This window comes from Asparagus officinalis, chromosome 3 (genome assembly GCF_001876935.1).
Source record: "Asparagus officinalis chromosome 3, Aspof.V1, whole genome shotgun sequence".
In the NCBI taxonomy this organism is placed as follows: domain Eukaryota; kingdom Viridiplantae; phylum Streptophyta; class Magnoliopsida; order Asparagales; family Asparagaceae; genus Asparagus; species Asparagus officinalis.
The window spans coordinates 85678435-85705511 of NC_033796.1; the positions used below are offsets into that span (position 1 = coordinate 85678435).

The following is a 27077-nucleotide window of genomic DNA, read 5'->3' on the forward strand; positions in this document are numbered from 1 at the left end:
TCATGTTTTAAATGCATATGCATTCTAGAAGTCATCAGTCGACTGATCTTTGTCATCGGTCGACCGATATATGACACTCAATCGACTGACCACAAAAATTAATCGACTGACCAGTGTGATTTCCTTCGTCTACTTATTCGATTTTTATCTTCAAAACCCGACCCGTTTCATACTCGTTTAACTTTCTATCAATTGTGTTTTAAAATAAATACATTTGTTTTCATTACATATTATGATTTTTGTTAGTTTTGACTTTAAGGGCATTAATTGTTATAAATCCTTTGCACTAGTTGCAAGGATAGAGTCAAATCCTTATGTTTTTTTAGCAATTCCTAGTTTTTAAAGATTTCAAACTATTTCAAATACATGTTAAGAAATACTTTTCTAAATGGTTTTATAAATGAAGAGGTTTATGTTTGAGCAACCCCCTGAATTTATTGATCGTTTTCTTCCAAATCATGTTTATTGGATGCAAAATCTTTATATGGGTTGAAACAATCTCCAAGAGATTGGTATGATTACTTCTTTCTAGTTTTCTTGTCGAAAATGATTCAATTGATCTGAATGTGTTTATCCAAAGCATACTTTTCTTTGATCTTTGTGGATGAAACATATAATGTTCAACATTGTTTGTGTGATCATGTAGATAAGTAAGATATGTCCCTTATTTATATTATTCAAAATCTCAAATTAGTGGACATTCTTACCTAACCTCTTTGTGAAGAAATTGTTTTGTCATATAAGAGGTGAATTGGCATAAAAATCACTTGAATCATATTGGGTTTGATCACTTATTTATCCTTTTTTCAAAAATGATGTTTTTATGATTCTTGGCCTTCATGATTTTCGTTTATGGATTCTCATAAATTCTCATGATTTTCTTTTGACTTTCATGACTTCCATAAATATTCTTTATGATTTTCTTTCATGAACTTTACTTTCATTTGATATTTCCTTTCATTTGGTATATGAATTGATTTCAGTTGGAAATATTGTTTCATGGTTTATGATATGTGGCCTTCTTGAATTCATGGATTGTTATGATTTTTTCTCATTATTTATGATTTTTGGTATATGATTGGCTTTCTTGAAATATCTTTTCATTTGGTATATAGTTATTCTTTTGAATCACCTTGAGCATGATTTGTGATAAGTATATATTTTGCTCACATAGTGTGATGAGCATTAAGACATATATTTGTGTAAAATTGCCTAAATATTTCATTTGATGTATGCTCTGTGGCATTTTGATAGGGGGAGATTTTTTCCCTGTCACGCCCTGGACCCTTGGGTCCGTTGGCGCGTGCAAGCTGTGAGACCCACCGAGAACAACTCGATGATGGCTAAATTTTACTGTCAAAATTCTAGCACTAGTTGTTCTTGGGTCATGTTCTTCTCTATTTAAGCCACTAATATTTCTTCACACTAGTCCATGTGGGACTAAAGTGGGGGTGTCACAATCACCCCACCTTACATAGACGACATCCTCGTCATCATGACATGACAATTGGTACATCTCGGTATCACTACCAAGCGATATGGACTCTAGACATGGCTCCTACATACTCTAGAGGTGGCTACCATCGCATCCACATGGTGTAGTACTTAGCCTCCTATAGCATTTAGCTTCATACTTTCGGCTGACAACTGCTTTGATACCACTTATCACGTCGTGGGCCCGTTGGTGCGTGCAAGCCATGAGACCCGATGAGAACAACTCGATGTTAGCTAAAGTCCACTGTCAAAATGCTAGTACTAGTTGTTCTTGGACCATGAGCTTAGGGCACCCACATAATTAGATGTTTTCTATATATTGAGTTATTCAGGCCTTGTGTGTAACATATCATGTATAACCAAGTAATAAAAATATTCATGTGGGTTAACTAATAGGGGGGATATTGGCATCTGATAGATAATGTTAAGGTTGAGGTTGTGTTTTGAGTGCTAGTGCCAGATGATTCTGTGCACATAAATTAAGTAAAGTAATAATCCAAGAAATGTTTGTGGCGGGTACACTAAATAAATATTATCTTGTGAGAGCTTTCCTTAAATAACATTAAGTAAAATTTAAAGATAGTTAGATGTACACTATCTTTGCATCACACTCCAGGAGTTAGATGCACTTTTGTTGTTACATCTATGTTGTGATGATCTAGTTATCTACTTTATCTATTTCCTATTCTGGATTTTTAAGATGCACTCACTTTTCATGAAAGCAAGCAAAGTGATACTGTTATACAGTCCACGTTATGTTTCTACCATTTATGCATTCATGATACACATTACATGTGCACAAAACCACTCCTTCATTTTATCACTTATTAGATGATTTTTTGATCGTTCTAGTTTGCATGCATGCTTTCAGGGGCACAGAGTCTAGTGACCTTTCATAGATGGAATTCCTGTTGATCGGCTTGTCTAACTTTCGGTTACCAGACTTTCATTATCTATGTTATTTTTCATTTCTGCTACTATGTGATTGACTCTGATGTGCATAACTATTACAGTTGTTGTGTCAGAGTTTAATGGTCGTGCAACCTAGTTTCTTTATGTAGTATGCGATAATGCATTAACATCAAACTCGTGATATCTTTTATGTTATTCATTAGTTGTGGGACTCATTGATATTTGTTGAGTATTTTTCTTCTGCTGTATATTTGTGTCGTACACTTACTATTTGTTGTATATTAGTTTCCTTGTGACTATTTTTTTAAATGATTTTTGATAATATTCTATGTATGGTGAATAAGATGTATGTACCAATCCCCCGGTATAGTCTTAAATATATACTTTTGGGTGGTGTTTATCTTAAGGCTGCCTAGCCTAGTCGCATTCCTATCAGATGCTTTCCAAGATACGAGGCGTGATATCCTCCCTTCTCCTCCTTCCTCCTCTCTCCTTCATCTCATCTTTGTCCTCCTCCTCCATCTTCCACTTTCATCTCTTCCTTCCTTCTCCTTCATCCTTCGTTCCATCTTCACCATCCTTCTTCTTTTGCCGCCATGGCATCCCATCATTCTCCTCCCTCCTCTCTCCTCCATCTCAACTCATCATTATCCCTTCTTCTTTGTCTCCTCTTTCTTCCACATAGTAATGTTAAATTTCTAACTTATCTCTTCATGATCCAAGTCACATGATAATTTTAGAGAATAATAGTTAACTATACAAAGTAGTTTTCAAATAGTCAACATAAATCTATTAATCTTAATAGCTAATTCGTATAGTTAACACATATGTGTTAAACTTATCATCCATCATCTATTTATTAAACTTAACAATGAAATCATATGGTTAACATCTATATGTTAAAATTAACATCTAATCACATAAATAATATCTATTTATTCAAGATGTTAACTATAGTTGCTTAGTGTTAACTTCAGCGTGACTTTAGAAAATATTATTTTAGCCAAATGAGATAGTCTTTGAGTGATGCGGCAACAGTTCTAAGAGAAGGAGGGGAAATGATAAAGAAGAGACCGCGGCGTCGAAAATACAAAAAAAAGTTGAGAAAGGATAATGATTGAAGAAAGAGATAATGATAAAGAAAAAAGAGATAATGGTTGAAAAAAAAAAGGGAAGGATGCAACGAGAGAGGTAGTGGGACAAGAGATACTGGAAGAAAGAGGAGGAGGAAGAAAAAATGATTCATGGGTTCATGAAAAAAGAAGACGATGTAAGAGGTTGAGAACGAGGGTAGTGTGGAGATAAAAGAATGATATTTTTTTTCTCTTTGCTGAGGCGACAACTAAAAAGAGATTTTTCACACTATAATTGCAATTAAGGGACATAAGCGCATGGATGAGAAAGGAAGCGGTTTGGTCACATGAGGTTTCTTATTTTGGAGCCTATACACAATTTTTCCTTTTAAGTTTAAAGTCGATAAAGTAAAGAAAAATAAATTACAGGGAGGCAAAGTGAATAGAAATAAACTATATGAGGGATATTTTCAACTTACAAAAAACAATGGGAGGGATTTAATAAAATTCATATTTAAACTTGTACAAATACAAAATTCTATAAATTAGCAAATAATATGCGAATTTAAACCGGCCTCCTCAATTCTGCGATGCCGATTTAAACCTGCCGCTTCAGTCCTTCACTTACAACCGAGGGTTTAATGCTGCAAAAGAGAAACGAACTTTTCCACAGACACAGAAAATCCCCAAATCGAGGTCAGCAAGTTCCGATCATTTTGTCTTTCATTTTCCATAATTCAAAGAAACTATTCCTCTCACTTTTTTGTGGAACAAAGCCCTAATTCTTCAATTCAAGTACTATGAGTCTATGACAAATTAAACCCTAATTTTTACGGAAATTACCCCAGTTCTATATGAAGAAGCTGCCGCTCGTTCGCCAATTCTCTACTTCATTTGATCCCACAAAACGAAACCCTAATTCAATTCCAATTCCTCACAGGACTATCCCTGAACCTTGTGGCCAAGATCACGACTTTATAACGATCGCTCACAGCCATTTAATCCATTCAGAATGGCCAAATCTCAATTCCCTTGCCCCCAAATTAACCCCATTCAGATCAAACCACATCCTCCTCAAAATCCAAAAAGACCCTGTCCTCTCCCTCGATTTCTATAATTTCTCCGTTTCTCAAAACCCTAATTCTCAGTCCCTTGATACTCATTCTATCATACTCCACATCCTTACCAAATTTAAACGGTTTAAGTCCGCGGAGTCAATCCTTAGAAAAATCCTGATCCCCCAAACCCTAAATTCGAGCTCGGAACTTTTTGATGCCATTTTGCACTCCTACCGCCTCTGTGATTCTTCTCCTAATGTTTTCGATTCGCTTTTTAAAACGTATGCGCATATAAAGAAGTTTCGGAAGGCCACTGAGACTTTCTGTAGAATGAGAGACTATGGGTTTCTTCCAACGATTCGATCCTGCAATGCTTTCGTTAGCTCATTGCTTGATTTGGGTCGAAATGATATTGCTTTGGCTTTCTATAAGGAGATGGGTCGCTGCCGGATTTCACCGAATGTGTATACATTGAATATGGTAATGTGTGCATTTTGCAATTCGGGAAAATTGGAGAAGGCTTTGGAGGTTTTTGAGAAGATGGAGATGATGGGATTTAGCCCTATGGATTCTTCATTCAATACTTTAATTGCAGCTTATTGCAAGAATGGACTTATTGGCGCTGCTCTGAAGTTGAAGAATGAAATGTATACTAAGGGTTTGATTCCAAATGTGATAACCTACAATTCTTTGATCCATGGGTTTTGCAAGGAAGGGAAATTGAATGAAGCTAATAAAGTTTTCAATGAGATGAAGACTGTGGAGGTGAAACCGAATACAGTGACTTACAATTCATTGATCAGGGGGTATGCTCAGATAAACAATGGTGAGATGGGTTTAAGGATTTATGAGGATATGTTAATGAATAGGGTAGAAGTCGATATTGTTACATACAATGCTCTGATTTTGGGGCTTTGCAATGAAGGGAAGACGAGAAAAGCTGCATTCTTGGTGAAAGAGCTTGACAAAGCAAACCTTGCTCCAAATTCATCAACCTTTTCCGCTCTCATAAGCGGACAGTGCAAGAGGCAAAACTCTGAGAGGGCGTTTCAGATTTTTAAGGCCATGAAGAAAAATGGTTGTCATCCTAATTATGATACATTCAAAATCTTGCTATTGAGCTTCTACCATAATAAGGATTATGAAGGATCACTGGAGGTGTTGAGAGAAATGTTAGAAAGATGGATGGCTCCGGATAAGACATTGTTGACTGACCTCTATGAGGGGCTTGGCAGGTTAGGGAAAAGCCACTTGCTTACTGAATTGTTTTCAGCAGCCAATGCAGTTAGACTCATACCAAAAGACTTTGTTGATCGTGGAAGCAACTCTCAATTTGGAATTGCAAATTAACAGACATGTGAAAAGATTTTGGAGATTGAGAAACAAATTTCCAGTGTGGGGGTTGAAGGTGCTGAAATCAACAAATTTTTTAATGGCATGGGCTCCCTTTGCCTTATCATCCCTGTAGCTGTTTATTTTGAGTCCTTGCCAAATGTAATGCTGCAAATACAATGGCATAGTATAGAACACCTTATGATTCAGATGTAGCTGTTTATTTTGAGTCCTTGCCAAATGTAATGCTGCAAATACAATCAGAACACCTTATGATTCAACATGACATGAGTTGTTCAAGCAAATGTGGTATTGGAGGTTCTAATATGAGAAAAATTCTTATGGAAAAGATGATCAGATAATCTATGAGGCGTTTTAACTGTCATATTTTGTCTGAGTCAAACCTCGACAGTACTGCTAGACTATGACATGTGCTTCCTCTGCCTTATCATCCTTATTGTTGTTTGTTTAAAGTTCTTGCTAACATAATGATGCAAATGCATTGGCATAGTATAGGCGACAATCAGATCACCTTATGATTTAACACGACATGAGTTGTTTTAAACAACTTCTGTATTCGTGGTGCTGATATGAGAAAAGTTCTCATGGAGAAGATTGTCAGATAATCTATGAGGTGTTTAACTGTCATATTCTATCCGAGAGTTGAACCTCGAGAGTATTATTTGATTTGAGATCTTCTGCTCAGTAGTGCTCCATTTGAGATCTGGTACAAACACTAAAATGACTATCTTCGGCTATTTAGGCGTGTGAAAAGATGATTGACTGTCCGCATCAGATTTGAGGTTACTGCTTCTATCTTCTTGCTTCTGCTGCTTAGTTTTTTCCTTTCTGCATTTTGAAATTTTGAGCTATTTACAGTATTTTCAGGCATAGGGGCCTAAATATGTTGGCACGTTTGAATCTTCAAAAATTTAAAACTGTATTGGAAAGACTTGGGTTTTCTTAATTTCAATTTCAAAGGAAAATCACATGGTTCTTTACCAACAAATTACCCCAAAAAGAAGAAGGCATCTTCTAGATAAACCTTAATTACAGTACGCAGGGGAATCGATATCCTTTTTTGAGTTTCAAAGAAGATTTTAGCTGAAGGGAAAGGAAAATCATATACCCTGGTTTGCTTACACAAAAAACTCAATTGCACAAACACATCCCTAGGTATATATTCAATATGCATCCAATCATCCTTTCGTCTGCCAAGTATTTTTTCCCCTCCCTTTCCATGTCTGCAAAGATTTCTTTTCCATCCGGACTCTTCAACATTGTGAATATTCAACAACTTACATAATTACATGTTCACCTTCCACCAACTATCTCACATTATAGTTTACGGTTATTTCTTTGAACATCTCCTAACTATTGGACAGAGGCTTACGATGAGTCAATTAGTCAGATGAATTTGCCTTTAGAACTGTACAGTTTTGCATGCACCCTTTATCTAGTTGTATCTTCTTCGATCTTTTGATAAAAGTAATAAGGGCGCAGGGATAGTTCCCATATAGGTACGAGATATGTAATTTATCACTCTTATTATTTTTATCATCACTTTTAAAAAATTTATCACTCTTATTATTTTTGCACGGTTGCATCAAACATATAACAAAAAGATCTACAACTTTGCATCCTTTCATTTGAATATCCCAAAGCTGTGTTGCATATCATAATTATTCCGTGCTGATGTTTTCTGCTTGACGCCATGATCTTTCATATACATTCTTTTGAATTTTGTTATGCATATTGATACTTAGAATTTGTAATTTTGCATGTCTAGCAATATGATTTTCTACTGTTTAACTTGAGAAAATATTTTACCTACTTAAAAGTCCAGTTTTAAAATCTGTAACATAGTATATTGAAAACTCTAAGCGGACTGCACATGTTCGAAACTATTTCTATGAAAAGGTTTTTCTTTTTCTCATGATATTGAAGTACAATTGAACCAGCTTGAAATTGTTAAATTTAACAGTTGTAGTTAGATTACAGTTAATTACTAAAGATGGTTGCATAATCTAGTCATCTTTGTGGATGAACCCAGAGTGGGAGAGGGACCACATAAGGATGTAAGAAGATAAAAGCTTCATAAGGATAAATTGTTTTCAACCATCCCAAATTATATAAAAGATGATTTTTTTAATTAAAAAGTAAGCCTTCTTTTGACGTTAAAGAATTAAGTACTTTATGATTAACTAGTGCTTCTTATGTGATATATTGGTTGCATTCCTTCATCATACACTAGTACAAAACAGGACAGCCCAAACGGTTGGAACCGTTTGGGAAAATACAGTCCCAAACGGTTACAACCGTTTGGGCTAAAAAAAGAACCGTTTGGGCTAAAGCCGTTGGGGAAAAGTCTACCCCAACGGTCGCCCAAACGGTTACAACCGTTTGGGCAAAATCCCAAACGGTTGTAACCGTTTGGGATTTTGCCCAAACGGTTGTAACCGTTTGGAATTTTGCCCAAACGGTTACAACCGTTTGGGATTTAATAAATTGAAAAATAGTTTATTAAATCATTTATACAATATAGGCAGAAGAACATCACAAAAGAACACACTGCACATTTATACTTTATTACATTCTGCAGCAAGAATTTAGCTACAAAAACATTTATATAACACAAGCAGAGCAATTTTTCAAGAGTCATCAGGATACAGATGCTATAGGAATGCTGTCAATGAATATTCATTTTTTTCTTTCTCTGAATACCAAGTAATGTATCACATAGAAAATTTTGATTTTCCATTAGACATGTACAATTTCACGTACGAGGGGGAAAAGAAACAAATGTGTAAACATGTTCAAAACCAATGACATCTGTATAACATTTCTCAGCCAACCTGTGTATACTAGAAGAAATTGAAACATCTATACACTCTAAAATTCACGTTCTCTTCTTCGTCTTCGTCATCCTCGTTAATTATTCTCTCCTAATTCTACAACACTATCTTCTTCAACAGCCTCTCTAGTGAACCATGAAATCAGCATTTGGGATAATCTTGTCACGGATAGTAGTCCTGGGATGAGAACACTACCCTCAGTATAACATAATAATATGAAAGGAAAATTGTAGACTTATCTAACTAGCGTTGCTCTGGTTACTTCCAAGAAACAATTAGAAGAGCTCACCCTATATCATAATTCTGCTCCGTCTCCTTCAGCAGCTGTCCAGCATGCCAAAGTAAATGGCAAAAAAAAGGGTCATTACTAAAGCTTCCCCTGTCATGACATAAGTAAAGCCTCTGTATCTTCCTTGTAATTCATGATGCCATAATCATCCTTAGGAACGTCAGGGAGATTAAAGAAGTCGAAGAAGCTCCCATAGTCTTCAATGTTAGTAATAGGTTGGGCATTCTCTGACCCCTCTGCATTTTTCTTTGAGATCTTTTGAGTCAAGTTCTTACCAAGAAACCATTCAATCTCTGTCCTAAAAACAACCCAAGAGCTGAGTTAGTAAACACGATCGAATAAAATGGGGGAAGAATAGGGTGATCACTGACTAGACCAAAAAGAGCTACCCAATTGCACAATATAGGATTATCATCATCATTGATGATGTGATACGCTTTTGTGAGGACAGACTTCTTAAAATATGGATTAGTGTCAAAGAAAAACTCTAGTTTGAAACCCTTAGGGTTATCAATTATACATGATTTAATATTCTTGAGGTACTTTAGAGCTCCTTCATCATGCTCCTAGATCTGAACTCATGAGAGAAGAACGTATCATGTTACTGTGAATAAGTAAACTGAACGATAAAGGACAAAAACGACGCCTCTTGGATACCGTTTTAGCCAAAACTTCATGTGACTTCATTGCGGTGAGCCAGAAATTGGTACACCATTAGCTACAGAAAGAAAATAGCATCAGCGTCGTATCCACATAAACTACATGCAAACATTTTTTAATCTTCAGATCTTTTACAAACTTTCAGGAGCTTTAGCTTTAGACAGGGGTTCCTCTGGAGCTACGACAGTAACACCTTCGACTTCGAGTAGACCGTTGACAATTTCATAACATTGAAAAATTAATATGAAACGATACTTAGATGCTAGCATAGTACCCAGGCTGAACTCAGAAAAAAGCCTAGAAGTCTCAAGGTTTCATAGTTAGCATCAATGAACTTGCTATATAACAATAGCTGCTAATGATGGATTACCTTCTTGTACAAACGTTCATAAAGCTTCTGGTATTTAGCTTCAAGTTCGAGCTGCTAATGATGGATTACCTTCTTGTACAAACGTTCATAAAGCTTCTGGTATTTAGCTTCAAGTTCGACTGTTTCCTCAAAAAAAAGCTTGAAGCTCATCATGTGCGCTCTGGAACATTAGCAAACATCACAGGAATTAAAGCACATTAAAACTAGGTTCCCTAGGATGCCATTGTTAATAAGAAATAAGTGGAAGAAACATCTATTCAAAACACTTTAATGAAGAGAAGGAAGCATCAGATAGAAATAGCATTAAAATACAAGAGGATGTTAAAATACAAAATCGACCTTGTAACTTAGGAACCTTCAAATGCTAAAGAGGTCACATCAAAATATTGATAACATCTTCTTGAGTAAGCCAAGTAGAAGAGGAAGTGCTGACCACATCTTCTTGACTAGCAAAGTGTAAATTCCAACAACAATTGCATAATTATAACCAATTTGAATAATACAACAAATAACACAATTCTTAGTGAACCTAGTGGCCAATTAGTCCTGTATCTGAGGAAACATTATATAGAATCAAAGCAGAATGATCTATTTCATGTAATGGTTCTTAAGCTACCAAAAAAAAGGATCAAGAATCAATAAATGACTTTACATTACAGCTTCCACTGTCATCATATAACTTAGGAATCTTCAAATGCTAAAAGGGATTTGCTTTACATATTCTTGTGTAAATTCCAGCATCAATTGCATGATTGAAACCAATTTGAAGACCCAAATTGTCATTTTTTATGGAATATATCCAATGCTAACCCCGAAATTTCAAAACCCTAACAAGAACCAAGAACTTAAATCCTACTCAGGAATCACGACTACAATACCAAGAAAGGAACATAAATCCAATCGAAATCAAACCTGAGCCTCCCTCAGCACTTCAACGTGCTTCCTAATTCAGGTGCAAGGGTCTCCAGCAACACACCCAAACGTTTTCTCGCCAATTTCAAAAGGTCGTCCTAGAAAAACAAAAAAAGAAAAAAGAAAATTGAAACAAAGATGATCATCAAAATCCCAACCAAGTAAGAAAAAAACCCTAATTTTGACTTCTGACCTCAAGAGCATTGGCGATGCGTGCTCTGGCCTATGCGCTCAAACCTGAGAAAATCAAACGAAATCAGAACATCGCTTGTATGTGGATTACACATTTAATAATATACCACACACTAAGGTAATTTCCCTTAAATAAAATAATGAATGTGCGTTGGCCGGCGGCTATGGTCGGACTTCGACGGGGTAGATGAGGGAGGTGGAGGGGGTTAGGGATTTGAGAGGGTACGGTGATGAATTTTTTGGGGGTGAAATTTTTGGCACTGGGATGAAATTGGCGCTGGGATGAAATTTTTGGCGCTCGATTGAATTTTTTGACGCTGTCATGAAATTATTGGGGAGAACGGAGGAAAAAGACTTTTAATTTTTTTAAAAAAGCCAAAATAAACTCCCTCCCAAACCGTTCTAACCGTTCGGGCTAAAATATCCCAAACGTTTTAAACCGTTTGGGACTTCCGTTTGGGATTTTTTATTAGCCCAAACAGTTTTAACTGTTTGGGTTTATTAGCCCAAACGGTTTTAACCGTTTGGGTTATTTTGACTTGTCCAAACGGTTGTAATAACCGTTTGGGCTGTGCTGTTTTGTACTAGTGATATAATTCTTACAGTTTGTGTTGGCCTTTTTGTTTTGATGATGATTTATAGACAATCCCTAATATTGTTTGTCTAGTGTTTGTGTTTTTTATTAGGTATTCTAGACAAACAATGAGTTGGAGGTTGGATGGAATCGAGCTTTCACGATCATATCCATTGGAGGATAGAAGGAATAAGAGTGAAGTCAATGCATTCAAGTCAACTATTCAAGTTCAAGCTTCATCCGCAAAGCAAATCAAGACAAGCTTATTGAAGATCATCAAGCTTGGGGTACATTAGTTTAGGTTTATATTATGTGTGTTAATACTTTAAAGCTCAAACTACACATATACGCGTTTTTGTTTTTATATATATATATATAGTTATATATATTTACATGTTTTGGTTTTATAGTTTTCAAATTTAAATATGAAACAAATGAATATGATTGGAAAATACATATTTGTTTCATGTTTATATGCTTATATTGATTTCATCAATATCAAGTTTATTTAGTTCAATAAAATCATGTTTATTGCTTTGAATGTTTACAAAACATGTATTTTTGTGAAAATATTGAGTTATTGATTTATGGACTTAATAATCACTATATACATCTTTTATTAATTCTATATAATCATTTTATAAAATTTGAAAACATGGTTTAGTCAAAATGTCAAATTTCATGATACGGGTGTATCTTCTCTTCGGGAGCTTAGCGATCCTCATGGGAGCTTGAGGATAGATGATTATCATGGTATCTTGAGAATAGAGTAGATGAGTCGTGGACGAGGTCATTGGAGGTGGCGAAGTTGACGGATTCGTCAAACTGCAGGAATTACAGCTGGGCTCTGGCCGGTCGACCGACTTGGTCACAGCGGTCGACCGCGTAGTGCACAGACCCAGACTGTGTCTCTGGACTGAGAGCGGTCGATTGCTGTAGGTGTTGCGGTCGACCGGAAACCCTATAAGCGATTTTTCCATAAATCGACGTTCTGGCCGGTCGACCGACGTGGTCACAGCGGTCGACCGCGTAGCGGTTATGGGCCTGGGCCTGTTTCCTGCACCGTTTAGGATTTCTGTTTAGTATAAATAGAAACACGACTTTTCTAGGGTTTATGACTGAGATTGTAATCAGAAAAGAGATCTGGGAGGTTGTTCTTTGATCTAGAGAGATTGTGAGAGAGAGATTTTGTAAATCCAATTGATTCTCATAATCTAGAGAATGTATTTTCCTTCGCCCTAATTATAACTCTTGTGTTTTTCTGTCGTTTTCTTCTCTACCCACTCTTGATAATTCCGCGATCAAGAGTTCTCGCACGGCAACTCGTACCAAGTTGGTATCAGAGCACCTAGATCCTATGAAGGGGGAACCTGTGTATGGTCCTTACTCGCTCACAGTACAAGAAGCTTGGCGAGATCCTTATTTCCTTAGAGGGAGTCCAGAAATTAAAGAAGGAGAAGATGACTGAAGCAGATAATTCAACAAGACTTGATGCCATGGAGAAGCAGATTGAGACGATCGGGACGACTCTTACTCAACTCGTGGGTCTCATTAATGAAGGAGACAAAAAGGAGGAATCTTCTTCGAAGGGTAAGAAGAAACTCGTCGAATCCGACGAAGAGAGCGAGGAATCTAATTCAGAGGGGGAGACTGAGATTGTCAAGACTGTTGGACATCAATGAGGTAAGAATAATTACCAGAATCTGAAGATTGACTTCAAGGTTGAGATTCCTGTTTATGATGGGAGTATCAATGTGGAGAAGCTTGATGATTGGATCGAACGTATGGAGATGTACTTCACTCTCTACGGATATTCATCCAAAGAGAAGATAGTATTCGCGACATTAAAGGAAATCTTATTGCAAACAGGAGAAGAAAGCGGCGTCGTGGAACAAGTTCAAGGAGCTACTTCGGAAACAGTTCTATCCAGTGGGGTTCCTTGAGGAGCGTTGGTACAAGTGGTATGGCTTGCGCCAAAAGTTTAATCAAACCGTTCAATAGTACACGACGAAGTTCCAGCAGCAGGCGATGGTTCTAAACATCGCAACAGACGAGTACCCCATCTTCATGAAGTACATGGCGGGTCTGAATGATTACATCCGGAAGGAGATGAAGCTATTTTCGGTTGAGACAATCGCAGAGGCGAGCGTGAAGGCTATAGCCATTGAGGGTAGGCAGAAGAAGGGCAACGAGACAAAGGGGGATTCCAAACCATCGGGGAGCAAGACGGGTGGCTCTCAGTCTAAGGATGAGAAGAAGAAGGGTGACTCGGGGAAAGCAGGATTGACATGCAATCACTGCAAACAGACAGGGCACGTGGCTGATCGTTGCTTTCAGAAGGAGGCGGGATTGAGTGTAGTGAACCAGTGTTCATTCAGATTTGCACTCCACGAGTCGTATATTGACGAGGTCACATGCGACGTGGTTCCGTTGGATGTTTGCCAAGTTATTTTGGGCAATCCTTATTTGTGGGATAGATACATAGTATATGATCGGCGAGCCCAAAAGTATACGTTCACCAAGGATGGCGAGCAATTCATTTTTCGTTCGGCATCTCTTCCACAGGAGACGAGCTTGGTGACGGTGACTCAGGCTAAGAGGTTGGTGAATGTGGACAGGAAGTTCGTTTTATTGTTCATTCGGCCGTATGAAGAGCAGCTGAGTAGGATGTGCTTGTCCACCTTGAGCAAGCTTCAGGAGGGAGATCTTGACAGGTTAAAGGCCAAGTATGCGGACTTGTTTTCGGAGATCACGGGACTACTACCACGTCGAGGTGTAGAGCATGAGATTATGTTGACCGTGGAGAGTTCCTTACCTAACACAGGTCTATACCGCACATCAGTATAGGAGTCCGAGGAGATCAAGAAGCAGGTTCAGGAGCTCTTGGAGACGGGAGTGATTGTGCCGAGTTATTCGCCTTGCGGGTCACCAGTGTTGTTGGCGCCCAAAAAGAATAGAGGCTGGCGCATGTACGTAGATTACCGGGCGCTCAACAAGATAACCATCAAGAATCGCTACCCATTACCGCGGATCGATGATCTTATAGACTAGTTGGAGGGAGCGAGGTTTTTCACGAAGTTGGATTTGAAGTCTGGTTACCATCAGGTGAGGATTCAGGAGGAAGACACTTGGAAGACTGCGTTCAAGACCAAGCAGGGCCTGTTCGAGTGGTTGGTGATGCCGTTTGGATTGTGCAACGCTCCGGCTACCTTTATGAGGCTTATGAATGATTTGTTGCGACCTTTTATAGAGGATTTTGTGATAGTTTACCTTGATGATATCTTGGTGTACAGCAGGACTTGGGAGGAGCATCTCGTTCATGTTGAGAGGGTATTTGAAGTGTTGCAGGACGGAGAGCTAAAGCTCAACGGGAAGAAGTATGAGTTCGGGAAGGACGAGTTGGTGTATCTCGGCTTCATCGTAGGGAAGGGACAGCGGAGGATAGATCCAGGCAAGGTGGGGGTGATCACGAAATGGCTGACGCCGAAGACAGTGACTGAGGTGAGGAGCTTCATGGGGGCTTGCCAGTATTTGCGCAAGTTCATTCGACATTTTTCGGCTTATGCGGCACCGTTACATAGCCTCACAAAGGCTAAAGTTCAGTTTGAGTGGGGAAGGACGCATGAGGAGGCTTTTCAGTTGCTAAAAAGGAAGATCTCGGAGGCACCAGTGTTGGCGTTGCCGAATTTGCAGCGGACTTTCGAGGTAGAGACCGACGCGTCTAATTATGCGATGGGCGCGGTGTTGATTCAGGATGAAAAACCGGTGGAATACTATTCTGAGAAGTTTTCGGGTGCTGTTGCGAACTACCCAACCTACGACAAGGAGTTCTATGCACTATATCAAGCAATTAAGCATTGGAGGGTGTACTTGTTAGGGAAGGAGGTGGTCGTGCATTCGGATCACAAGCCGTTGGAGTTCTTACATGCCCAGACGAAGCTACAGTAGGCACGGCACATGAAGTGTATGTCTTATTTGATGGCTTTCAACATCATTATTAGGTACAATAAGGGGGCGACAAACAAGTTGGCCGATATGTTATCTCGTCCGCCGATAAGGTCTTTATTGGTGGCGACGCGTATTCAGCCATTGGTTCCTTTGGAGTATGTACAGCTGTACGCATCCAGTAGAGACTTTGGTAGTGTGTTTGAGCAGGCGAAGGCTGGTCGAAGGGGGGAGTATGCACTTGGAGAAGATGGCTTGTTGTATCGTGGGACATCACTATGCATTCCAGAGGATGGTGATAGGTTACAGTGGATTCGGTAAGCACATACCTCGCGTGTGCAAGGCCATTTGGCATTCAGAAAACGCTTCTCAATCTACGGCGACATGTGTTTTGGCCACGGATGCTTGATGACGTGACCAAGTATGTTGGAGGGTGTAAGTTATGCTGTATTTTGAAGCCTTCTAACAGGAAGAGGGGATTGTACCTACCATTACCGGTTCCTTCTAGGCCATGGGAGAGCATTTCTATGGATTTTCTAGGAGGGTTGCCGACTACGAAGCGCGTGCATGACTATTTGTATGTTGTGGTGGACCGGTTCAGTAAGATGATGATATTGATTCCTTGTAAGAAGACCGTGACGGGAGCGGGTGCAGCACAATTATTCTTTGAGCATGTGTGGAAGCACTTTAGATTGCCGAGTTCGATTATTTCGGATCGGGATAGCCGTTTTCTCGGGCATTTTTGGGATTCTTTGTGGAGTTTGATGGACACTAAATTGAAGAAGAGCACGGCCTTTCATCCATAAACAGACGGACAAACGGAGGTAGTCAACCGGACTATGGTGCACATGTTGCGGGGGTATAATTCCAGGCATCCTAAGACTTGGGATGAGAGTTTACCATATTTGCAGTTTGCTTTTAATCGGGCGATTCATGGATCTTCCGAAAAGTCACCGTTTGAGACTTGTTATGGATTTTTACCGTCGAGCCCGTTCGATCTTGTGTTTTCGTGTGAAGCCACAGTGGACGGCAAGGAGGGGAGTGAAAGACAACGTGCTAAGCGATATTTTGAGAAGATTGCACATATTCATGCCACAGTTGAAGCTCAATTGAAGAAATCACAAACTAAGTACAAGGCGAAGCATGATCAACATCGGGTTCCTTATAACTTTGGTAAAGGCGATATGGTATGGCAAAAATTGAGTAAGGAGAGGTTAAAAGGAGAAGGGAAGAAGTTGAAGCCTATTCGTTATGGTCCGTTTCGGATTCTCGATCAAATTGGCGACAACGCTTTTCGATTAGATTTGCCGCCTTACTTAGGCATGTATTCGGTGATCAATGCCGAGTACTTTAAGTTGTTTGAACCTCCGTTATTGGATGATGAAGGTGATGACAAGATGATCTTACCGTATGTTGAAGACTTGTGGTTTGATAGAGAGGAGCCACTGAAAGAAGATTGTATTTTGGAACGGAAGACGACCACGACGAGGCGGGGGACGAAGGAGTCGTTTCTCATTGGACGTCAAAGTTAGGTTACTAGCAAGGCTAAGTGGTTCAACAGAGAAGGAAGGGCTCGCGATTTCCCTCAGCTGAAGTTCTAACTTGAATAGGACTTCAAGTTCATAAAGGGGGGACCCATGATACGGGTGTATCTTCTCTTCAGGAGCTTAGCGATCCTCATGGGAGCTTGAGGATAGATGATTCTCATGGTATCTTGATAATAGAGTAGAGGAGTCGTGGACGAGGTCATTGGAGGTGGCGAAGTTAACAGATTCGTCAAACTGTAGGAATTACAGCTGGGCTCTGGCCGGTCGACCGACTTGGTCATAACGGTCGACCGCGTAGTGCACAGACCCAGACTGTGTCTCTGGACTAAGAGCGGTCGACCGATGTAGGCGCTGCGGTCGACCGGAAACCCTGTAATCAATTTTTCCAGAAATCGATGTTCTGGCCGGTCGACCGACGTGGTCACAGCGGTCGACCGCGTAGCGGTTATGGGCCTGGGCCTGTTTCCTGCACCGTTTAGGATTTCTGTTTAGTATAAATAGAAACACAACTTTTCTAGGGTTTTTGACTGAGATTGTAATCAGAAAAGAGATCTGAGAGGTTGTTCTTTGATCTAGAGAGATTGTGAGAGAGAGATTTGGTAAATCCAATTGATTCTCATAATCTAGAGAAGGTATTTTCCTTCGCCCTAATTATAACTCTTATGTTCTTCTGTCGTTTTCTTCTCTACCCACTCTTGATAATTCCGCGATCAAGAGTGCTCGCACGGCAACTCGTACCATTTCAAGTATGTTCATTTTCATGTTTTGGACTAGTTTTGAAAAATGATGAGATTTTACTATTGAGAAGTGCAATTCTAAAAATTCTTTTTGTAACATGTTTATTATCATGTTTATAATCATTTCCTAAAGTTTTACAATTTTTAGAATTTGTTTGTTATTTTTAAATGCACTTTAAAAATTAGATTTACTGTTTTAATCAATCGACCGATAGAGTTTATCAGTTGACTGATGAACTCGTCTAGAATTATCAAAAGTTTTTGTTTTTACGACTGATGAACTATCAATCGACTGATGAACTATCAGTCGACTCATGAGGTCTTCAGTTGACCGATGAATTGCAAACTGCCTGTAACGGTCGGCTCATCAGTCGACTGATACTGTTCATCAGTCGACTGACGGCCTCTAATGGCTAGTTTTCCAGAATGTACTGTTTTGAGTTTTTTTGTCTTTTTGTCTTGTTTTCTTGGTTTTTTGGGTTTCCCCTGTGATCCTATATATACCCCATGTCTCATAACTTCTGAGAAATCCAAGAAAAGTATTTTTTACAAGTTTACAAAAGTTTAACAAGGGTTTAAGTTTGTTTTAGTGTTTGTTTGGTTTGTGAAGAAGTTTTCACAAGTGGAGGAGATCATCTTTATTGTTTGAGCTTCAATCTCCATCTCTCCATTTTGTTTTTCAGAGAAGAATTTCTAAGCTCAATACTAGCTTTGCATTAATTGTTTGTTGTTTGTCATCTTCATTAAGCTAGTGTTTACATTTAGTTTACATTTGATTTTCTCTTTGTTCACACACAACCATTGAGCTTATTGTATTTGCATACATAGTATAATTTGGGGTTATGGGTTTGTGTCTTAGAGAGTGAGTTTTCATTGTGTTCTCATCCATACTAGAGAACAAATTATTGTATTGAGCTTTAATTATGAGGATACACTTTGTAATACACTTGTATAGCGAGAGGAGTGTGTGTGGTGAGAGACATGGTCGTCCTTAGAGGAGTGGCGTTGGTCGTAAAGCTTAGGGAGAGGTTGTAAATCCGAGCACTTGTGGGAGACACGGGCTAGAGACCAACACTTAGAGGTTGTAGAGTGGGATTGTAAGAGTGTGGATTGTGAGAGTTTTCGGTGAGCTAGAAAACCAAACTTGTGTCGTTGTAAACGTTTTGGGTGAACGTTGAAAACCCATGGTGTAGTGGATTCTCCCCGGGAGTGTGCAGCGGAGATGTAGGTCGGAATGACCGAACTCCGTGATTATTTTTTTGCATTTGCGTTTGCCTTGGCGTATTTATCTTGTGTTCGTAATATTGTTATATCACCATTATTACATGTTTATATGACCCTTATTTGCATATCCTTGCTAATAAAATATTGAATATTAATCTTGCTAGGATATATTTCTTAATTCGTTTTAAATTGACATTAAATCGGATTAGATTAGCATAAATCTTATTCACCCCCCTAAGGCTCCAATAATTGATATCAGAGCTTGGTGTTATTTGATTTGTGGCTTAACCGCTTTGAGTTAAAGATCCTTGTTCTTTTTTTTTTCTTTTTTGCTAATCTAGTTTTGATAATTTTCATATTGCTTGCATAATATATTTTGAATATGCACGGTGCACCTAGCTTAGGTTATGTCATTAATGTTGCTCCTCGTTTAGATAATTTCCCCTATGATCAATGGTGTGTTAGATTTAAGTTTTTTGTTAGATCTAGACATTTTGATTTGTGGGAAATTATTGATTATGCTTATATTGTACCCATTTTGGAGAATTCCAAGTGGAGTAAAAATGATCTAAGAATGTTTACCATGAACAAGCTCTTGTTAGAACTCTTACATAATGTATTTGATTCATCTTTTTCTAACAAACTTGATTCTTTTGATAGTGCTTATACATTATGAAAACTTATAAAAGCACATCAAGGGAATTTGGAGGCGACCTGACAAGATTTGGAGGATTCCGCTTCTAGTTCATGTTGAGCTTCATTTTCATGTACACAGCCATTAGGTGATAGCCCTAGTGAGGTTTGCGAGTTCGAACCCAATAGTGAATCATCTATAGTTAATCTCGCATGTGCATATGAGAAATTAATGAAAGCCTACAACAAATTGCATCGAAAGTTTATTAATTTGAAAAGCAAGCATATTGATTTGAAATTCGATCATGAGTTATTAGCTTCTAAGTTTGATATTATTTCTAATGAAAATGTGCTCCTAAAAAAAGAATGATAAATTAAAATCGGATCATGATTCTTTGCTTTCAAACTTTGCTCTTTTAACTCATGAAAAAGAAAATGTCATGTTAGAAGTAGATAATATGAAAAATAAGGTTAACTCCTTTGCTAACAATTATATTTGCTCTACTTCTAATAACAATACTTGTATGCATAATGATGAGTTGAATCATGTTAAGGATCACATATCATTTTTAGATTCAACTATTAAAATACGTATTGTTAATAATAACAAGCTTATGAATTTGTGTGCAAAGTCCCGTGTTAACACTTCCAAATTAAACACTCACTATGCACACATGTATAGCAAAATTTACAAATGCTCTATTTGCGGCCGAAAAGACCACCTTGCTAAATTTTTCTATGATGCACATAAACCCATAAAATCTAATGTTCCTTGTGCATCCCATGAAGCTTCATCATGTACATTTACACATTCACATGCTCATACTCACAAAGTTCATCATAAACATGCTAATGTGTATCAATGTAATTATTATGGTAGATTTGGTCATTTGACCAAATATTGTTTTAATTTGAAAAGAGTTTCTTATTTGCAAAATGAATTTAAAAGACCACTTATGTTTGCAAATGATTATCGTGCACTACCACAAGGTCTACAAAAACAAATGCGCCTCCTTCATTGCACTTATAGCAATTGGAAAAGTCATTTGCATGCATATTGTTATGACTGTGTTCGTGCAGCAAATGCGCTCAAAAGGATTCATAACCCTAGGGCTTTGAGCTTTAATGGTAGGGGTCATGTCCCTAAGTTTTTCGGCACCAAAAGTTCTTGGGTGCCAAAATAAAATTAATTGTATTTTTGTTGTGTTTTAAGATTTTAGGATTTTATTTGTTTTCAAACATATATATATATACATATATACATTTACACTGTTTGAAAAAGTAAAAAAGAATTATTTTTTTGTATTTTAAATCCATAGTTCATGATTCTTGTATGGTTTGTAATCTTAATGAACTATGAAGAGTTTGCTTTGATGTGTACTTTTGAATTCATTATAAAACACTTCTATGATGATATTTATGGGTTTATGCTTATGGATCATCTTTAGTGCTTTATAATGTGTTCTTTATGTGGATTGATCATATTTTACAAAGAAGATTTTATTCGTTGATTAATCATCACTTTTAGATATATTCTTTGTTTTGATTTTGGTAAGAGGTTTATGTTTGAGCAACCCCCTGGGTTTATTGGGTGTTTATTTTCCAAATCATGTTTACCGGGTGCTAAAATATTTATATGGGTTCTTACAAGCTAAATAGCTTGCTACGGTTGCCTCTCTTGCCCTTTTATTCGAAGATTGATATTGGTTTGTTTTTATGTTATTATTGTTTAAATTGATTTATTTATGATTTTATTTGGTTTGATTTGTTTTCATTTGAAGAACTTTTTTTTCATGATTCACATGTTTTCATTCTCTTGATTTCATAAATTGCTCTTTTTATTATGGTTTGTTTTTAAACCTATGCTTTGAGACATTATTTTGTAATGTCATATCAATATCTGTTCTCATTGTCTTTTTATATGTGAGTTTTGCGTAGCATGTTTTCATCTATGCTTGCTCACATGTTTGCCTTAGTATTCATTTCTTACATTCATTAAGGCATTTTGATAGGGGAAACTATTCTCTATTATTTGTTTTTATACTCACCATGCTTTTAGGTATGGAGAGCTTTCGCTCTCTCAATTCTTTTGTTTTTCCCATTTTTGATATTGCCAAAGGGGGAGAAACAAGTGGTTTGTGAGTATATTTATGAGTATTGTGTTTTATTATAAAATTTATATACTCTTTGTGTAGATTGTTTGTCATCATCAAAAAGGGGAAGATTGTTGGCCTTTTTGCTTTGATGATGATTTACAAACAATCCGTAATATTATTTGTCTAGTGTTTGTGTTTTCTTATTAGGTATTCTAGACAAATAATGAGTTGGAGGTTGGATGGAATCGAGCTTTTACGATAATATCCATTGGAGGATGGAAGGAATATGAGTGAAGCCAATGCATTCAAGTCAACTATTCAAGTTCAAGCTTCATCCGTAAAGCAAACCAAAACAAGCTTATTGAAGATCATTAAGCTTTGGTACATTAGTTTAGGTTTATATTATGTGTGTTAATATTTTAAAGCATAAACTACACACATACACGTTTATATATATATATATATATATATATATATACATGTTTTGGTTTTATAGTTTTCAAGTTTAAATATGAAACAAATGAATATGATTGGAAAACACATATTTGTTTCTTGCTTATATGCTTATATATGATTTCATCAATATCAAGTTTATTTAGTTTAATAAAGTCATGTTTATTGTTTTAAATGTTTGCAAAACATGCATTTTATGAAAATATCGAGTTATTGATTTATGGACTTCATAATAATTATATACATATTTTATTAAGTCTATATAATTATTTTATAAAGTTTCAAAACATGGTTTAGTCAAAATGTCAAATTTCAAGTATGTTCATTTTCATATTTTGGACTAGTTTTGAAAAATGATGAGATTTTACTATTAGGAAGTGCAATTCCAAAATTTTTTTTTCTAACATGTTTATAATCATTTTCCAAAGTTTTATAGTTTTTGGAATTTATTTGTTATTTTTAAAGACACTTCAAAAATCAGATTTATTGTTTTAATCAGGCTGATAACTTGTTATCTTATCAGTCGACTTATAGAGTTTATCAGTCGACTGTTGAACTTGCCTGGAATTGTTAAAAGTTTCTACTTTTACGACTGATAAACTATTAGTCGACTGATGAAATATCAGTCGACTGATGAGGTCTTCAGCCGACCGATGAGCTGTGAACTGCCTGTAACGGCCAGCTTATCAGTCGACTGATATTTTTTCTTAGTCAACTGACTGCTTCTCAAGGCTAGTTTTCGAGAATGTACTATTTTTGGTTTTTTTTGTCTTTTTGCCTTGTTTTCTTGGTTTTTTAGGTTTCCCTTATGATCCTATATATACCCCATGCCTCATACCTTCTGAGAAATCTAAGAAAATTATTTTTTACAAGTTTACAAAAGTTTAACAATGGTTTAAGTTTGTTTAAGTGTTTGTTTTGTTTGTGAAGAAGTTTTCACAAGTGGAGGAGATCATCTTTATTGTTTGAGCTTCAATCTTCATCTCTTCATCTTGTTTTTCAGAGAAGAATTTCTAAACTCAATACTAGCTTTGTATTAATTGTTTGTTGTTTGTCATCTTCATTAAGCTTGTGTTTACATTGAGTTTACATTTGATTTTCTCTTTGTGCACACACAACCATTGAGCTTATTGTATTTACATACATAATATAATTTGGGGTTGTGGGTTTGTGTCTTAGAGAGTGAGTTTTCATTGTGTTCTCATCTATATTAGAGAACAAATTATTGTATTGAGCTTTCATTATGAGGATACACTTTGTAATACACTTGTACAGCGAGAGAAGTGTGTGGTAAGAGTCGGGATCATCCCAAGAGGAGTGACGTCGATCGTAAAGCCTAGGGAGAGGTTGTAAATCTGAGCACTTGAGGGAGACACGAGCTAGAGACCAACACTTAGAGGTTGTAGAGTGAGATTGTAAGAGTATTGATTGTGAGAGTTTTCGGTGAGCTAGAAAACTTAACTTGTGTCGTTGTAAATGTTTTGGGTGAACGTTGAAAACCCATGGTGTAGTGGATTCTCCCCGGGAGTGTGGAGCGGAGATGTAGGTCGGAATGACCGAACTCCGTGATCATTTTTTTGTATTTGCGTTTGCCTTGGCGTATTTATCTTGTGTTCATAATATTGTTATATCACCATTATTACATGTTTATATTCACCCTTATTTGCATATCCTTACTAATAAAATATTAAATATTAATCTTGCTAGGATATTATTTCTTAATTCATTTTAAATTGGAATTAAATCGGATTAGATTAGCATAAATCTTATTCACCCCCCCTAAGGCGCCAATAATTGATATCAGAGCTTGGTGTTCTTTGATTTGTGGCTTAACCGCCTTGAGTTAAAGATCTTTATTCTTCTTTTTTATTCTAATCTAGTTTTGATAATTTTCATATTGCTTGCATAATATATTTTGGATATCCACGGTGCACAAGCTTAGGTTATGTCATTAATGTTGCTTCTCGTTTAGATAATTTCCCCTATGATCAATGTTGTGTTAGATTTTAGGTTTTTGTTAGATCTAGACATTTTGATTTGTGGGAAATTATTGATTGTGCTTATATTGTACCCACTTTGGAGAAATCCAAGTGGAGTAAAAATGATCTAAGAATGTTTACCATAAACAAGCTCTTGTTAGAACTCTTACATAATGCATTTGATTCATCTTTTTCTAACAAACTTGATTCTTTTGATAGTGCTTATACATTATGGAAACTTATAAAAGCACATCAAGGGAATTTGAAGGCGATCTGACAAGCTTTGGAGGATTTCGCTTCTAGTTCATGTGGAGCTTCATTTTCATGTACACTGCCACTAGGTGATAGCCTTAGTGAGGTTTGCGAGTCCGAACCTGATAGTAAATCATCTATAGTTAATCTTGCATGTGCATATGATAAATTAATGAAAGCCTACAACAAATTGCATCATAAGTTTATTAATTTGAAAAGCAAGCGTATTTATTTGAAATTCGATCATGAGTTATTAGCTTCTAAGTTCGATATTATTTCTAATGAAAATGTGCTCCTCAAAAAAAAAGAATAATAAATTAAAATCGGATCATGATTCTTTGCTTTCAAACTTTGCTCTTTTAACTAATGAAAAAGAAAATGTCATGTTAGAAGTAGATAATATGAAAAATAAGGTTAACTCCTTTGCTAACAACTATATTTGCTCTACTTCTAATAACAATACTTGTATGCATAATGATGAGTTGAATCATATTAAGGATCACATATCATCTTTAGATTCAACTCTTAAAACACGTATTGTTAATAATAACAAGCTTATGAATTTGTGTGCAAAGTCCCGTGTTAACACTTCCAAATCAAACACTCACTATGCACACATGTATAGCAAAATTTACAAATGCTCTATTTGCGGCCGAAAAGGCCACCTTGCTAAATTTTGTTATGATGCATGTAAACCCATAAAATCTAATGTTCCTTGTGCATCCCATGAAGCTTCATCATATACATTTACACATTCACATGCTCATACTCACAAAGTTCATCATAATCATGCTAATGTATATCAATGTAATTATTATGGTAGATTTGGTCATTTGACCAAATATTGTTTTAATTTGAAAAGAGTTTCTCATTTGCAAAATGAATTTAAAAGACCACTTATGTTTGCAAATGATTATCGTGCACTACCACAAGGTCTAAAAAACAAATGTGCCTCCTTCATTGCACTTATAGCAATTGGAAAAGTCATTTGCATGCATATTGTTAAGACCATATTTGTGCAGCAAATGCACCCAAAAGGGTTCATAACCCTAGGGCTTTGAGCTTTAATGGTAGGGGTCATGTCTAAGTTTTTCGGCACCAAAAGTTCTTGGGTGCCAAAATAAAATTAATTGTGTTTATGTTATGTTTTTAGATTTTAGGATTTTATTTGTTTTCAAACATATATATACACATATATACATTTACACTATTTGAAAAAGTAAAAATGAATTATATTTTTGTATTTTAAATTCATGGTTCATAATTCTTGTATGGTTTGTAATCTTAATATGAACTATGAAGAGTTTGCTTTGATGTGTACTTTTGAATTCATTATAAAACACTTCTATCATGATATTTATGTGTTTATGCTTATGGATCATCTTTAGTGCTTTATAATATGTTCTTTATGTGGATTGATCAAATTTTACAAAGAAGAATTTATTCGTTGATTAATCGTCACTTTTAGATATATACTTTGTTTTGATTTTGGTAAGAGGTATGTTTGAGCAATCCACCGGGTTTATTGGGTATTTATTTTCCAAATCTTGTTTACCTGGTTCTAAAATATTTATACGGGTTGTTACAAGCTAAAGAGGTTGCTACGGTTGTGTGACGCCCCAGGGTTCACACAAGGTTACAGTCCCAGATAAAACCCGGATTGTCAAACCTACCAAACACCAACCACCATGCTATGACATGTTTCACCATCACAATCACTATCTCTCTAGTGGAAACAATAAATAAGTGAAGGTATAGACAGTCAAAAATAGAAATAGGCAACACTGTATATACACAGAAGAAGCATATACAATATCAATAATGAGCCCAACTAAAATAGAATAGAATTATCTCTGGGTATAAACTGGATCTCAAATACAATGAGTCAAATAAACAAAGTCTCACAAAAGCTCTTAACTCTAAACTAAAATACCAATCTAGAGTCTGAAAATAATCAACTACATTTGGAGTTCTACAATAACTACAAAGTATATGTAAAACCCCGATAATTTATGAATAATAAAATTAATGTGTGATAAATTATGATATGTGGATATTTAGCATGATAAATATCATTTAATAGTATATGAGTATAATACCATATGTTTTGAGTATGAACGAGTTCATACATGAGAGATAGAATAGTTGAAACATGCACAAATGGCCAAACTCATGAGAAACTAAAAAATCCCAGTCCGATCGACCGCCACGGTCGACCGCGATACCTGCAGTTTGTTTTTTTCTCCTGTTTTGAGTTGGTTTCGGATTTCTAAACCCATATCCGTTTTCCCCTGATATATATATATATTTAGGAGTGGAGATCTTTTTCAACCTTGCTTCTCACGTTTTCCTACAACCAAAGGTGAGTATCATCTCTGCTAATCCCCCTCCTAGTTTTCAAAACATTTTTAAAGAGTTTTAAACATGTTTTGTAGAACCTAAATGACTAGTTTATGAATAAAGTCAACTTCTTTTGTATTATATGTAAAG

General features: G+C 36.5%; 1 protein-coding gene and 1 long non-coding RNA gene across 11 annotated transcripts; one reads left to right on the forward strand and one right to left on the reverse strand.

The window, feature by feature from the left end:
• LOC109834427 (pentatricopeptide repeat-containing protein At4g26680, mitochondrial) lies at positions 4048–6527 on the forward strand. The gene has a single exon (XM_020402441.1). The coding sequence runs from the start codon at positions 4334–4336 to the stop codon at positions 5885–5887; it is 1554 nt and encodes a 517-aa protein (XP_020258030.1). The 5' UTR covers positions 4048–4333; the 3' UTR covers positions 5888–6527.
• Positions 8546–11516, reverse strand: LOC109834428. 10 transcript variants are annotated; one of them, XR_002245570.1, is made up of 8 exons: positions 11149–11514; positions 10956–11053; positions 10113–10203; positions 9813–10043; positions 9671–9731; positions 9534–9585; positions 9014–9311; positions 8546–8901 (listed from the first exon to the last, which is right to left on the reverse strand). It is a non-coding gene; the product is annotated as an uncharacterized LOC109834428 (long non-coding RNA). The 10 variants fall into 10 exon arrangements; XR_002245569.1 differs by having other exon boundaries at positions 9671–10043; positions 11149–11516; XR_002245572.1 differs by lacking the exon at positions 9534–9585 and having other exon boundaries at positions 9014–9306; positions 11149–11512.